The following is a 13,801-nucleotide window of genomic DNA, read 5'->3' as shown; positions in this document are numbered from 1 at the left end:
AATCCTAATAGGTATATTCGAATATATTAATAATAATTAAATAAATAATTATTAAGTGTAATTAATAATAAAAACAACTCCTTGCCTCGATACCCGCCGGAGGCTAAATAAAATTCTGGACCCACAAAATGCACGCAAAAAAGTTTCAGTAAAACGTGGTAAAACAAAGACATTCTATCAAGTGCTCAGTTCTCACATGCTCTAGGTCCTAGAGACTAGAGTCTAGGAAGTAGTGAACTTTATAATAATATTATCTTACAATAAAAAAAAATATTATATAAATAAATTAAAACATGCTTTCTAACGTTTTCTCAAAATGTACTGAGATAGTTTTTTCCTGGTAAAACATCCTATATCCAGCATTATTTGGCATTTATGTTAGCATAGGAGAAACGTAGAGGCAGTATAATATTTCTAACTGTCAAAAGCTTTTAAGATTAATTTTAATAAAATGATGTTGAACTCTAAGGTTAAATTCAACATATTTTATACATAATGCATTGTTTTAATATATGTTACCATTCTTATCCCCATATTAGGATCCGATGAACATATTTTATGATTATATCTTGTTTCGTATAAAAGCTCGACAAAAGTGAATGTCACATGAAATTAACTGACCTCGGAGGTAATATTGTAGGCTGTGAAGTGGTTTATGAGCTGAATTTTAATATTAAATAAGTAATTACCGCTCCATTCAAATTAAAATGTATTTTTTACGAATTGACCAATGTCTAATGATAATAGTTTTAGGTATGTAGTTATCTATAATAATCTTTGGCATCGGTCACCGAAGTAATAAAATTTTTCGTTGTTGTTTGTTTTTTGTTTTTATATTTAGTTTCCGTTGTGCATATTTATTTGATTCTTTAGGAGTTAATTAATTAACATGTTTATTCTCCTTTTGTAAATTCAAGTTTACCGTACTTTGTTGATGAATCGTGAAATCTGATCAATTAAAATTAATTATATCTTTATAATAAAACGAGTATCTACCTATTTGTTCTCAAAAATAAATATATTATTATCTAGTTATAGATTGGTTTCTGTTAGATACTTACTGTCAAGGTCGAGGGACACCTTGCAAGTTCCGTTTCACAAGTTCTAAGTTATTACAAGTACACATTTACTTACTTAAGTTCTAAATTTCGTTTTTTCTATTCTTCACGTACGACAGTAATTATAGATCATTTTATTGAATTCTAATTTATGGAACTGTTAACTTGTAAGAAGTTAACAACTCTATATAATTTGTGTACCTAGGTTATTATCATAACATGTAAATTATGTAGATAACAACATAAAAGTGCTCAAGTAATATTATATAATGGTTCCAATTATAAATATTAAAAAAAAACGTATGTATAATAAATATTAATTGATAATTAGTTAGCGAAAAATGTTTTCAGGTCGAACAAGAATAAGTATATCAGGTAGTATATTATTATTAGTCTGTGATATCAGTAAGTAATTATAGTAAGTACCTAACTTTTAAAAAAATCATAAACATAGTAGTTAAATATATTTGAATATTCACATAATATTGTTGGTATGTGTTCAACAAGTACGAGGAATAAATTAAGAATATATAGATATTACATAGTTAGGTACCTACGTTGGATATTAAAAAATAAATTACATGAACATTATCCTTGTAATATTTTTATTATTTGTTAATCGGAAAGCAGTCATTATGAATTACGAAAATTATTCGGAAAATTACCTATTTATTACGATATATTGGAGAATTACAGCATTCTTTCAAATTACAACAGTTTAAGGCTAAAGAAACCATCTCTAAAGCTAGAAATCGCCACTCCTCCGTTACAAGGCCCATTGATTTTCACAGATAATGTGCATTAATATTTTTTTTAATTTTTTTTTATATTTCAGGACAATTTTCACACACGGCACGACCTGATCCCATACTAAGCTTTCACTTGTGTTATGGAAACCAGATGGCTGATAAACATACATATATAATTTTAAATACATACTTATATAGATAATTAACACCCAGACACAGAGCAAACATCTATGTTCATCACACAAATATTTGCCCCGGGTGGGAATCGAACCCACAACCTCTGGCTTGGAAGGCAGGGCCACTACCAACCAAGCCAACCGGTCAGTCAATTGATTGCATTGATTATAACTTACGATTGACTTGGTCTACGTTTTATTTTAGTTATAAATTTCTTGTTTTTGTTGTCATTTATTGTCTTTTATTTCTGAATTCTGTGTTGCCTTAAATTTAAAGTTCAGAAGGAAGATTCTTCGACTTTACTCAACTTATTGTTCCATAACGTAATATGGAATCAGGATTTCCAATTACGTCAAAGCATTCATCAGATAAACTGATTAATAACCAGGTTTAACCTATTCCATAAGCTTACTCGCGTTTACAACATCATGCAGTAGAAATAGGAAGTAGGCTACCAACTATGATTATACTCCATATATAGTATTTTAATATTCTATTTAAAATTAATATTTTTTAATTTATTCTAACAATTTCCTTCCATATCATAAAGAATTTAAATAAGGATATTATATTAACCAATTCTTTTTTTTAAATTGACTAACTCTTAGACATCACAAAATTAGTACCAACACCAAATTCCATACAGACCCAGGGTAGTGCACTAATAAAGGTAAGTAACAGTAAAAAGTAGATCATGTTCGACTGGGAGAGAAAGTGAAACTTGGTACAGAGGTTGATATAAGATTGAATTGAACAGCGCCGGTTCAGTCGAGCCGAGACCGCGCTAGCGTTGCTGCAAAATGGTCAGTTTGTGTTATTATATCAAGTGTTGTGGTGTCTTTCTGTTCTGTTTCTTCTCTTCTATTCTTAGTCTAAGTCTTTCTTCCATGTATGTATCTTGACTAATTCTATGGTGTATACTATGGCTCTCTTTCTTCTTCTGCTCTCTTTTTACTTAAATATGTATCTTAAATTAACAATTAATGCACGTGTTACGATATTTCCTTGCAAATTAAAACAACAAAGTTATGAAATTACTTTTTTAGAAAACATTTATATTAAAACTAACTTTTCGTTTTAAATATTTAAATTATTATTTTTAATCTACATTTTATTATAACATTGAAACAACATAATGTGTGCAATAATAATGTAATTGTTACAAGTTTATGAATCTAACAAACTCTACATTTATAGATCGTGAATTCTAAAACAAACAAGGTCGCAATATTTCATAAATTGAAATATAATTGTTCAATATTTTTGTTTTTAATTGATTTCAAAATATATTATTCATTTCAAATATCATATAAAGATCTATTCAAGTTATAGGAAGAAAAATATCTAAATAAATTGTTCACAGAACTTAAAGCAAGAATGCAACTTGCAACAAAAACTTGCTCTACAATTTACTCTAACTGCACGTTTAACCAAAAAATATAACCATATTACATTATAAAATATAAATTATTAATTATTATTGTAAACTAAGTAATTAAGTATATTTTTAAACAATTCCTTTATCATATTTTAGTGATTAAGTTAGTGACATTTTAATTTGGAATAAAATGCAAAGATCTTTATCGATATGAAAGTCGAAAATTGAATCTTCCAAACCTGAAATTATTCTGTTGAAATTACTTTCGAGTCGAAATAATTTCTTTTTACTATGCAACATTTACCTCATTAAATGATTGCGTGAAATTAACCCTAATTACTGATTATCGATCGTAAACAATTTAAAGGCCCTTGTACTCTTTTGGTCGAGGTTATTAGAAACTTATTGCTAAACAATCAATACCACATTTAAATTACTTTTAAATTAATGTACCTAAGTGTAAAATTGAACGAAACTAAACTGAATTGTGTGTTATATATTTAATCAAAAGTAATATATGTATAAATAAATAATAGCGGCTAAAAAAACTACCTAGTTCATTTCAATCGATTTACCATTGTTTACTAAACTTATTTGTTCGGTTGTATTGTTTGTACACGCCTAATTTCCAAACGACTGCACTAAATTAGATAAATCTTTATGTGTTCGTTATCGTAAAATTATTTTAACTATACAAATAAAAAAAAAGGAAAAGAAAATTTCAACCCGGTAAAGCCCGCTAGATATCGATATATCGTCACTTAAACAATGGCTAATAACACTTCCGAAACGGAAGCAATTAACAATTTCTGTTTATCTATGGCGAGTCAATTATTATATCACGTTACATTATCTGTGGTAATTAAAAAGACACTTTCAATTGCCGTGCAGTAAAAGTGACATTTACGTAACCGATATCGCGCGAACAATTTGGCGCCAAAACTTCATGGTTATTTTTTTTTATTCGTTTTGTACGCGAACCGACTTACAATGCACATTTAGAAAGTGAAATGTACTGAGGTCGATCGTTTGATAAGCGTACTAGATCACAATTGTGTAATATTAGTGAAACCGCTCTTGATTTCACTTTGGATATCAACATAAACAAGTAAAGTTGATTGTAAAGGTTACTTGATATGAAAGCAAGTAGATAGTTACTTATGTCGCTATTCACGACTGATTTTCATATTTTTCCTGTCTCTATGTGATGAAAGAGCAGGTTATAGGTACAAAATATGTACACAAAGTAATCATAAAGTTTATGTGATTAGATACAGACCAAGGTTTTAATAAAATAACTGAACCATAGATAATTTATAATGAATGTATTAAAATATAAAAAAGGATGAATAATAAATTCTGAAGACTTTAGGTAACAAATTTATTAACCAATATCATGCATATATTCGACCTAAATAGCGACCGATTGTTTATAAGTATAGGTAAAAATAAAAAAGTAAGTATTCGCTAAATTCGTATTACTATGTATATACATAATTCATATGTAGGTAAGTAGGTGAATACGCGCCATGTGTTAGTTTGCCCTTTAAATTATTTCCCTCGTGCCCATATAAAAAAGGACCTACAAATAACATTGTCCAATGGACAATTAAGTATAGGAAGTAATAACTAGGTATCAAAGATCAGGCTACGCCCAAGCCTGTTAGCCTTCAACGGGCAAACCAGGGTGAAAGGTACAATGCCGCTTACTTTGAGAAAACAAAGACATATATTTTGGTCGTTACATTAAAATCAAGGTAACAAGGTTCCATGTCACTTTTACTCATTTATTTTGCCACTTGAGTTCATAAGAACATTAATTTTTATAGATATAAGACAGGATATTTTTCCTGTGTGTCGTAAATTTCAATTACAACGTGTAATTGCTTTTGCAATCCACTTATAATTCAAGAGTTTTTACGAGGTGCAATATTTAAATTATAATATGGTAACTAGTCTTATACACTTTATAGTTTCTACTAAACAAACTACTAGTGGGTACTTAATACTTGTTTTATATGCTTTTAAAAAATTATATTGAACATTGCTATATCAAGAAATTGATTTTACATTAAACTATGTTCGTTAGGTACTCATAAAGTGCGACCTTTAAACTTTATATCCGTTACATTTGGAAAGTTGTTTTTCATAATATTCTATACAATAATGTAGGCGTTAAAGGGCTGTGTAGGAGTCGGACTCTGTTAATGTTCTCACCTACATTTATATATTTTAATTACATAACTAATTATACATTCTAAGTATCAACCCACACTTGTCAGAAAGTAATAACTTGTTGTACAACGAATATATTATCATTATTTTTATAAAATAATATACTTCACTCTATGATTATAAAACTAGCCACAGCACAATACAAATTGTGTTTAGTATTTCATCTCAAATGTCGTGTTACAACAATGTGTACAGTGTATTTTAAATTCAATACAAACAACTACAAACGTGCTTCTTATCATTTGCCTCGCTCCAAGTATGAACACATTTCATAATTCAACGTTTAGCGTGACTATAAACACAATGTAAGTTATCTGTGAGAATAAGGCGGGTAACAATATATCCGCGGTCAGCTTACAGGCGAGCTCCAATTACGGCTTGCGCAAGCGCACCGTCCGTGACGAGACTTACTACATCTTAACTTGATTTGACATACTTTAGTGGATTTTCTCAAGGAAATGTGCAATGCATTTGTAAACATGCGGATTTGATTTTGTTACAAGTAAATTCCTGCGGCAAGGCGAATTCCAAAAATGATTTTGTAGTTTTAAAACCAGTAACGTAGTTACGATACATTCAAAATTTAAACCACGTACCCCAGATGTTTTTGTAACCTGCATTTCAAAATGTAACTTTACAATGAAACAACTCGTTATCATTAACACTTAAATATTATCGAGATCTACAAAGTACGATGTAGGCAACAAAATTTTCAAATACTGCCGAGTTCCAGAAAAGCGGATAGCAACCCGATAAAGCACGGTTTTGCTATAAAGCCGTCGTTAAAATAAATTCGTTTACCTAGTCAACTAATGTACGTAGGTATAATAACGCTTCACATGATTCTTGAATATTAAAATTTACCATTAAGTATAGAGAATAAGGCCGGATATACAGCTGGCGTACCAAGTATGAAGTAGATATTGAAATCATTAGAAAACAATTTTTTACTAATCTTAAAACGAGTTCAGTAGCTTAGCGCAGTGAGATAATTAGATTACATCCATGGTATAATATATTATGTAATACCCAAGTAAAATGACATTCGTCAAGAATTCTTGTTATGGAAGACAGACTTAAAAATTTGCTATTGACATATTTAACTAAATGAATTTTCTTCTATAATCTACTGGTGTACCTAGAGAGCAAAATAAACAAAACAACAATTTCCTTACAGCATTTACTAATCATCATGGCGATACTGGGGGCAGCATCAGCCCTGCCTTCATACATAGCAGTGCCAGCAGATCAAATAGCCTTCGTAGACTTAACAGCGCTGCGGGCGAGGCGGGTCCCCAGACAGACTTTGGAGCCCCCACTGCCACAGGCTCTATACAATGATGACTATCAACCGATACCCTTGGAGCAATACAATCAGCCTAGTAAGTCATTTATTTATTTATTCGTGGTTATAAAATAGGTATTAATGTTTCTGTATTTTTCAAAAGCCTTTTTCCGTACTCTTCAAAACATTAGTTCGTAACTTATCAAAATAAGGCACTGAAAATATGTAAAAGTTAGTTATTTGATGTAACAATATATCCACTACATTACCCATGAACGCTAATATGACGTTTGGAACAATATTGTAAACCATCACCCGTATACTAACGTTATGTTTCGCATAATGTTAACCACTTTATATTCGAACACCACCATCATCAAACATTCACACGTGCAAAGGATTACATACAATACTCGATTGCAAAACTCTATACTTATCCACGGGACTGAGTGAAAGTACTCTCTACAAACTACAAAGGATTACTTTCTAGCACAGAGTACCGAGACGTAACTCGTTTTCCGCTCGATAACATTCAGAACTTTCATCTATTGTCCATATCTGATCTTTGTTATGTAAATGAAGGTTGCAGTTCCCTATTGGCACTATTACGTGTCCACTTTCGATTTAATTACGTCGCGTTGCGTTGACAACTTCTCATAATTATATCACAAGTCACGACTGACCTATCTATAATGTTAGACTAATAAACACTTATGTAATATGTAATTATGATATTTTATATTACGCATAGGTTTTGCTCTACAGATACTAAAGCTAGAGCATTCATACTTTTAGTGTAAATAAATACACCTATAGTTAAACATAATATAAATTAATTCAAAGATACTTGAATTCGGTAGCAGTTGCCATATACCTAATTCACCACTTCATACTGTGATAAGAAAGCTCTAACATCGAAATTGAGTTTCTTAGCATCATCACACACATTTCAATATTGTTACAGCCGTAGCACTTGCCCCGCCACCCTTACCAGAAGCACCTGCTAGGATACAAGCACAAGACAACAGTCCAGCCGCCCTCGGCGCCGTGTCTCAATACGCGGAGAGACCCTCAGACTTCGGGGAATATGTAGACTTCGGGGCACATACCGGAGACAATGGAGCCTTTGGGTGGTATGCTGACTACCCACTCAGCAATGGACAAAAGAATTAGAAGCATTTAAATCAATCTTGCCACTAGGGCATATTACCAAAGACCGATTTGTGATGAGTGCTGTTAATTAATTTATATTTGTAAGCAGAATTACCGCACATTTGTTTTAGACGGTTAATTCCGCTGTGCACTCTTGGTAGAAGAAATATTTTTATCGTAGTTCAAAATAAAGTTCCTGAAGTATTTTTAGGTTTAAACAAAGTACACTGTGATATGCGCCTGGTAGTTCATTATTTTTCTTTTGTTCTTTTCTTGACTTGACTTTCTTTCTATTCACTATTCACACTTGCCTGCCTTCTGCTCACTATCAACACTTGCTTTCAATTTCACTACATTCTTAAATAATTTGGAAAATCCAAAAGTGCACGCCTCATAATTTTTTTTTAATAAATATTTATTAATTATTATTTTTGTTTATTTAATAACAATTAAACCACATCGAATCAGACCCTGAAAAATGAAAGGGTTCTATTCCTGAGCATACTCAAGCGTAAGAGAAAAAAAAAGACTCGATTAGTAAAGTATTTCGGTCGCTATCGTGTTAACAAGAAAAAGGATCCGCACATACAGACACACGGACGTCCAAGACAGAACTTTTTTAAACTGTTTTTTAACTAGTTTAAATAACAAAAATGACATCAAAAATATCATGAACGTTAAAAATAGTGTTTTTTCTTAATATGTGTGTGTATGTATTATCTTACAAGTGCAATGTATGATACATAAAGACATTTTAAGTTTGAAAAATCAGATGTTTTGCGCGAAGTGACAGTAGTACCCACCTCAACGCTTCGCTTATGAGGCGTGCAATAAATATTGCACGTTGTTGCGTAATAACCGGCACTGTTTATCTTTACCTATCACACATTTTCTTTTTTCACATACAAAAATCGTCACCTATCTCACAAATAATCTTGAAACTTAAAGTTATTTTAACACCATGCTGCACATTATAATTTTTCTAAACTTATTATCGCTTACCACATATTTTTCTATCTCTTTGCCTTAATTATCTTTCACTATCATATAATTTGCTTTTCACCCGTTCTATTCCTTATTTACTATCAGTTATTCTTGAAGCTGTATTCTTAATCACATTATTCAACTGTTTCAATCTTTTCATTTTCAATTCAATAATAACCTACGGCTTCTCTCCTGTGAACTTATCTTCTTTAACATACATAATAATATATTATCATCTAACAATAAATTATCTTTTTTAAAAGTTCTGTCTGCATACTATTTTTCATACTTTTTCATCTTCAATCAAATCTTCAATTTATCTGACTTGTTTCTACATTTTTTCATCTTATTTCATTTCAATACTGCTGTCTATCTTTATCTCCCGCTATCTTTCTTTTCTTCCTTTAATTTTATTACATCTTTTATCTTCATATCCTTTATCCTTATTTTAGGACGAATCATAACCTTAATTTCTTTTACAATCACTATACTATTATTTCCCAATATAATTTCATAAATATAATATCATGCCTTGAAATAAACTTCCTACTCTTTCATCGTTTTCTTATTCTCGAATTTTTTCTTGCTATTTACTTTTAATATCACATTTTCACAGTATTCATTACCTTCTTACCTCCTACTACATACCTAGCTATTACCACAGACTAATAATAATATACATACTACGTATACAACTATTACATCACCATACTACTATATCATGAAAATCATGACTTGAAACCCATGCTGATGCATAGCATGAAAAACATATCTCTTCATTTTCCTTAAATCTTGATAACTATACTCTTTCCATTACTATATTCTTATCATTACTATCACTGTTTATTTTCAACCGACTTCAAAATGAGGAGACTCTCAATTCATCTTGAAGTTTTTTCATCTAATATTTTCCATCTTCGACTACTGATTTTATTAGATACCACATTTATAATTCTACTTCCCTTTATTTTTCTTTTCACATTATTTCTTGTTCATTTTCATTTATAGTTAAATCTATAGATTTCATATTTCATACTTTACCTTTAATTATTCAATTTATATATCTTCTACTATTGCTATACTAACTTTATCGTTTTCGAACTATATCTTACATGTCTGTATTTAATGATGTTCACACTCAAGTCTATAAATCTTCCGTCATTTATCTACATCTAGTCTAACAATGAATTCATTTCAGACTGATACCATATTTTACCCTTAAGTTTTGTCTTGTTTTATCTTTATCTACTGTTGTATCGACTATTTACTATCACTTTTCCTCTATTATTTTACTCTGTTATTATTTCTCCATCTTATCTCATTCTTATCAAATATCTTATTCTTATTTTAGTGATGATACTATTTAATTAAATTATCCTTCTCTTTATTTTACCCTTCTTGTATTATCTAAATATCTTTCTCGCTGATAAGAAATTAAAGAAACATCTATTCTCTTCTTTTCTGCTCTATTTTTCATCTCAGAAATAATTTTATAATATTTTCTATTATAATGCTATTATTTCTCTATTTCATTCGAACTTTCGTATCTTACAATTTCTACTTATTTCATGGTTTATTTGTTTAAATTCAAATACTTCAGAATCTCTTCTTTATCATTTCAGTTTCCTATTTTCACTGTTTTTCATATCAACTACTAACTGATATTTTTATTTCACTCTCCTTCATTTTATCTCTTCTTGCCTATTCATTCACAGCATATACCTAAACATTTAAACATTAGTCATTATCTACTTTCTTTTCTACAATAATTAACATTTAAATATCTATTTACATATATCTTTCCCTATTTACTTTTACATCAACTATACTGTTCTTATTTCTAAAAAAACACTATGAAACAGAAAGTTTCTTACTCTTCCATTCTTCTACTTTCTTCTTAATACACGTATATATAACTATAAACTATTCTATTTACTTATAAAAAATCACCATATTTTTTCTACGATGAAATATGTAACTATGAATCTCTATCAGAAATTTTCTTACTCTTCAACTCTTCCACTTTCATCATTTTCTCCTTATTTCACTTATACAAATACCTAAAAACTATTCTATTTACCTTCATCTATACAACTACATTTTCCACTCTATTGATTTTCATATTTCTCTTTCAATTCTTTTACTCATCATTACGTAACTCTTGCAACTTACTTCTATTACGTCATTACATTATCTTCTTTCCTTCTTTCTAACTATTTCTGTAACTTTTAAATAAGTTCTATAACTTTAAACGTACTTCTTATACTTACTTTACATTCTTACATTTATCACTATTCTTACATTACGAGCTATCTTCCTTCATCTCTTTTCTCTTTCCTTCTGCTTCTATTTCTTCTGTTTCCTTTTTATTTCTCACTTCTAACTTATTTTTCTTGCTAATCTTGTATTTCAGAACTATCAGGCGCTCTCTAGAACTATTTAAATAAACTCACAATGTTGTTCTTGTTTTTATTGTTATTAAATTTTTTGTTACTATATTTTCTGTTTTATTACACCCCCTTATTTTTTACCATCTTTATATTTTAGGCGAGTGATAACCATTGAAAAGAACTGTTACATTTAATCGTTTATTATCATACGGTTAACATACAATTTCATACAATATTTAAAATAGATTTTTTTATTTGAATAACAGTTACAGAATAGGTGATAGTAAATCTAAAATACTACGTATTTATACTACACACACATGATATTTGGGTAACATAGCGTTATATACAATTTCAATAACAAATATAATACTGCTGAAACAATATAAATAAAATGTTTTACATGAACGCGTTCTCATGAGTTTTCGTTAGAAAAAACAATTCCATTTTTAGCGAATTTGTAAGCGATGTTTTCTTCAAATAACGTCATATTTAGGCTTGCACTCTAATGAAAATGTATGAAAATTATTTAATGATAAATAATAAAATAGGTTCATAAAATTTAATCACCTCACCATTATCAAGACCAAGATGTATTAAGGGAAGGGACTGACTCTCTTAACCCAGGCTATGCCTAGCAAGAGAACCAGAGCCTCATATTCAATTTTGTATAATCTAAAGGTGAAATAAAGATTTATTTTATTATTTATTATAATCATTACTGAATTGTCAAATTGACGTTTCACGCATAAATAAAACGTATGTGAATAAAAGTAACTACAGTGCATTCGACTTTTGCTTTATATGAAAGTTTATTTTATAATATTGTAGAATGTGCAAGCCTTGTACTATGAGTCAAAACACCATTGGTCGAGATAAAATGACATAACATTCTGAATATTATAAGACAATGTTACGATTTAAGCAGCATGTTTAAAGACAAATTCTGCAAGTCACATTACACTCAGAAAAATGGAACAAATAGTTTCATTAATTTTCATTTTCACCATATTTTATAGCAGACAGGCGGTGGGGTAAAATACATTTTTACAATATGAAATCTTACCTTATAAGATATACGAAGCCAAATTTGGCACGTTCTTTAACATTTATTTCTTGTACATTTAACAATAATCCCACATTAAATTTTCGAGTCACTTACCGTCCATTGAAACACATATATTTCACATCAAATATACACAAAATATTCTAAACACCCTTATAGGAAATAATTCTACTAGATAAGTTAAATATGCCTCCTGATATTTATATAAAAACTTATAAATAAATGACAAAAATCATAATTCCATTTTTCCTTACCAGCATTCTTTTTAGAGCTTTCTAGATCACTATGTTACTCCATAAATCTAAGCTAAGCCTAGATAGTTGTAAGTATTCAATAGCTTATTATTCATTAAACACATTTTGAAGTACGAACAATGAATACACACATGAAATAAAAAAATACGAGTATAAAAAAGCCGCGTACACGGGTCAGAAGTAAAAATTCTTTAGCAAGATTCAAAGATAACAAAATCGTCGCCTTATTCCGTGACCTGCCATGACGCGACTTGAAATTATTTTACTCTCAAAGTGCCTAAAGAAGTTTAAAAAAAATACTGTATTTAAATTTGGATATTAATACTTACAACTACCTCCCTTCTTATTCGTACAATCCGTTACCTAATAAGACCCAGTTAATTGTAAAATAAATAAATTAACATAAAATATGTATTCGAAAAACTATAATTTTACAAAAACAATACAAAATGACTAGGATTTGAAGCGTATTGTAAAATATATCTATAAATCATAAAGAGATACAAAAAGGCTTAAAAAAACGTTGCTTACAAAATCTTACCTTAATAGTAGGTACTAAAAATATTACAATAGTATAATGATTAGCAAAAAATATATTACAATATATTTTCAGAAAATATACTTTCATAGGGTTAAGCTAAGAAAAATGATATGATGAAGTCATGAAAAAAGTCAGAGGTATTAATAATAACAAAATAATAATAAATTCTATTGAAGTAAATCAATTTTTAAAAAGTATGGGATTAATCTCCATTAAATTATCTCGACAATAGTATGCAAAATATCTTGATTCCGTGAACTAACAAGGCTATAATAATAAGAATAACTGCAAAAATGAGGCGAAAAAAATTTTTCGATCGTAAAGCACTCTCTGATGCTTCGCATCATGAGTCGTGCAAAAACCAGCTGAATATAGAAAAAGGATCTGTCAGCTCTAATATCGCACTGTCCCTTGTAAAAACGTACCTTTAACTTGGGTTTTTCTTAAAATAGAAGAATATTTTGAGGAAAAAATATATAAAAATATGTTTAAAAACAAAGTAATTTCACAACCACACGTCTATAACTTAAAA

At 29.5% G+C, this 13,801-nt stretch overlaps 1 protein-coding gene and 2 long non-coding RNA genes across 3 annotated transcripts; 2 read left to right on the top strand and 1 right to left on the bottom strand.

Moving 5' to 3' along the window:
- Positions 1-2,698: 2,698 nt before the first annotated feature.
- Positions 2,699-8,395, top strand: LOC149481226 (uncharacterized). Its single transcript, XM_089706171.1, has 3 exons — positions 2,699-2,787; positions 6,775-6,979; positions 7,847-8,395. The coding sequence occupies exons 1-3, from the start codon at positions 2,785-2,787 to the stop codon at positions 8,053-8,055; spliced, it is 417 nt and encodes a 138-aa protein (XP_089562297.1). The 5' UTR covers positions 2,699-2,784; the 3' UTR covers positions 8,056-8,395.
- A 1,092-nt stretch (positions 8,396-9,487) lies between these two features.
- Positions 9,488-9,838, bottom strand: LOC149481225 (uncharacterized). The gene is made up of 2 exons (XR_016316972.1): positions 9,699-9,838; positions 9,488-9,652 (listed from the first exon to the last, which is right to left on the bottom strand). It is a non-coding gene; the product is annotated as an uncharacterized LOC149481225 (long non-coding RNA).
- On the top strand, positions 9,538-11,516 carry LOC149481224 (uncharacterized). Its single transcript, XR_016316973.1, has 2 exons — positions 9,538-9,705; positions 9,777-11,516. It is a non-coding gene; the product is annotated as an uncharacterized LOC149481224 (long non-coding RNA).
- The last annotated feature ends 2,285 nt before the right edge of the window (positions 11,517-13,801 follow it).

This window comes from Colias philodice, chromosome 17 (genome assembly GCF_061535455.1).
Source record: "Colias philodice isolate Cphi_HAF_F1 chromosome 17, ilColPhil1 Martin Lab GWU primary, whole genome shotgun sequence".
In the NCBI taxonomy this organism is placed as follows: Eukaryota; Metazoa; Arthropoda; class Insecta; order Lepidoptera; family Pieridae; genus Colias; species Colias philodice.
This window is presented reverse-complemented; position numbering and strand designations above follow the sequence as displayed.

Coding starts and splice junctions, on each gene's coding strand:
- LOC149481226 (XM_089706171.1), top strand. Junction 6,980..7,846: donor GGAGCAATACAATCAGCCTA/GTAAGTCATTTA, acceptor ATATTGTTACAG/CCGTAGCACTTGCCCCGCCA.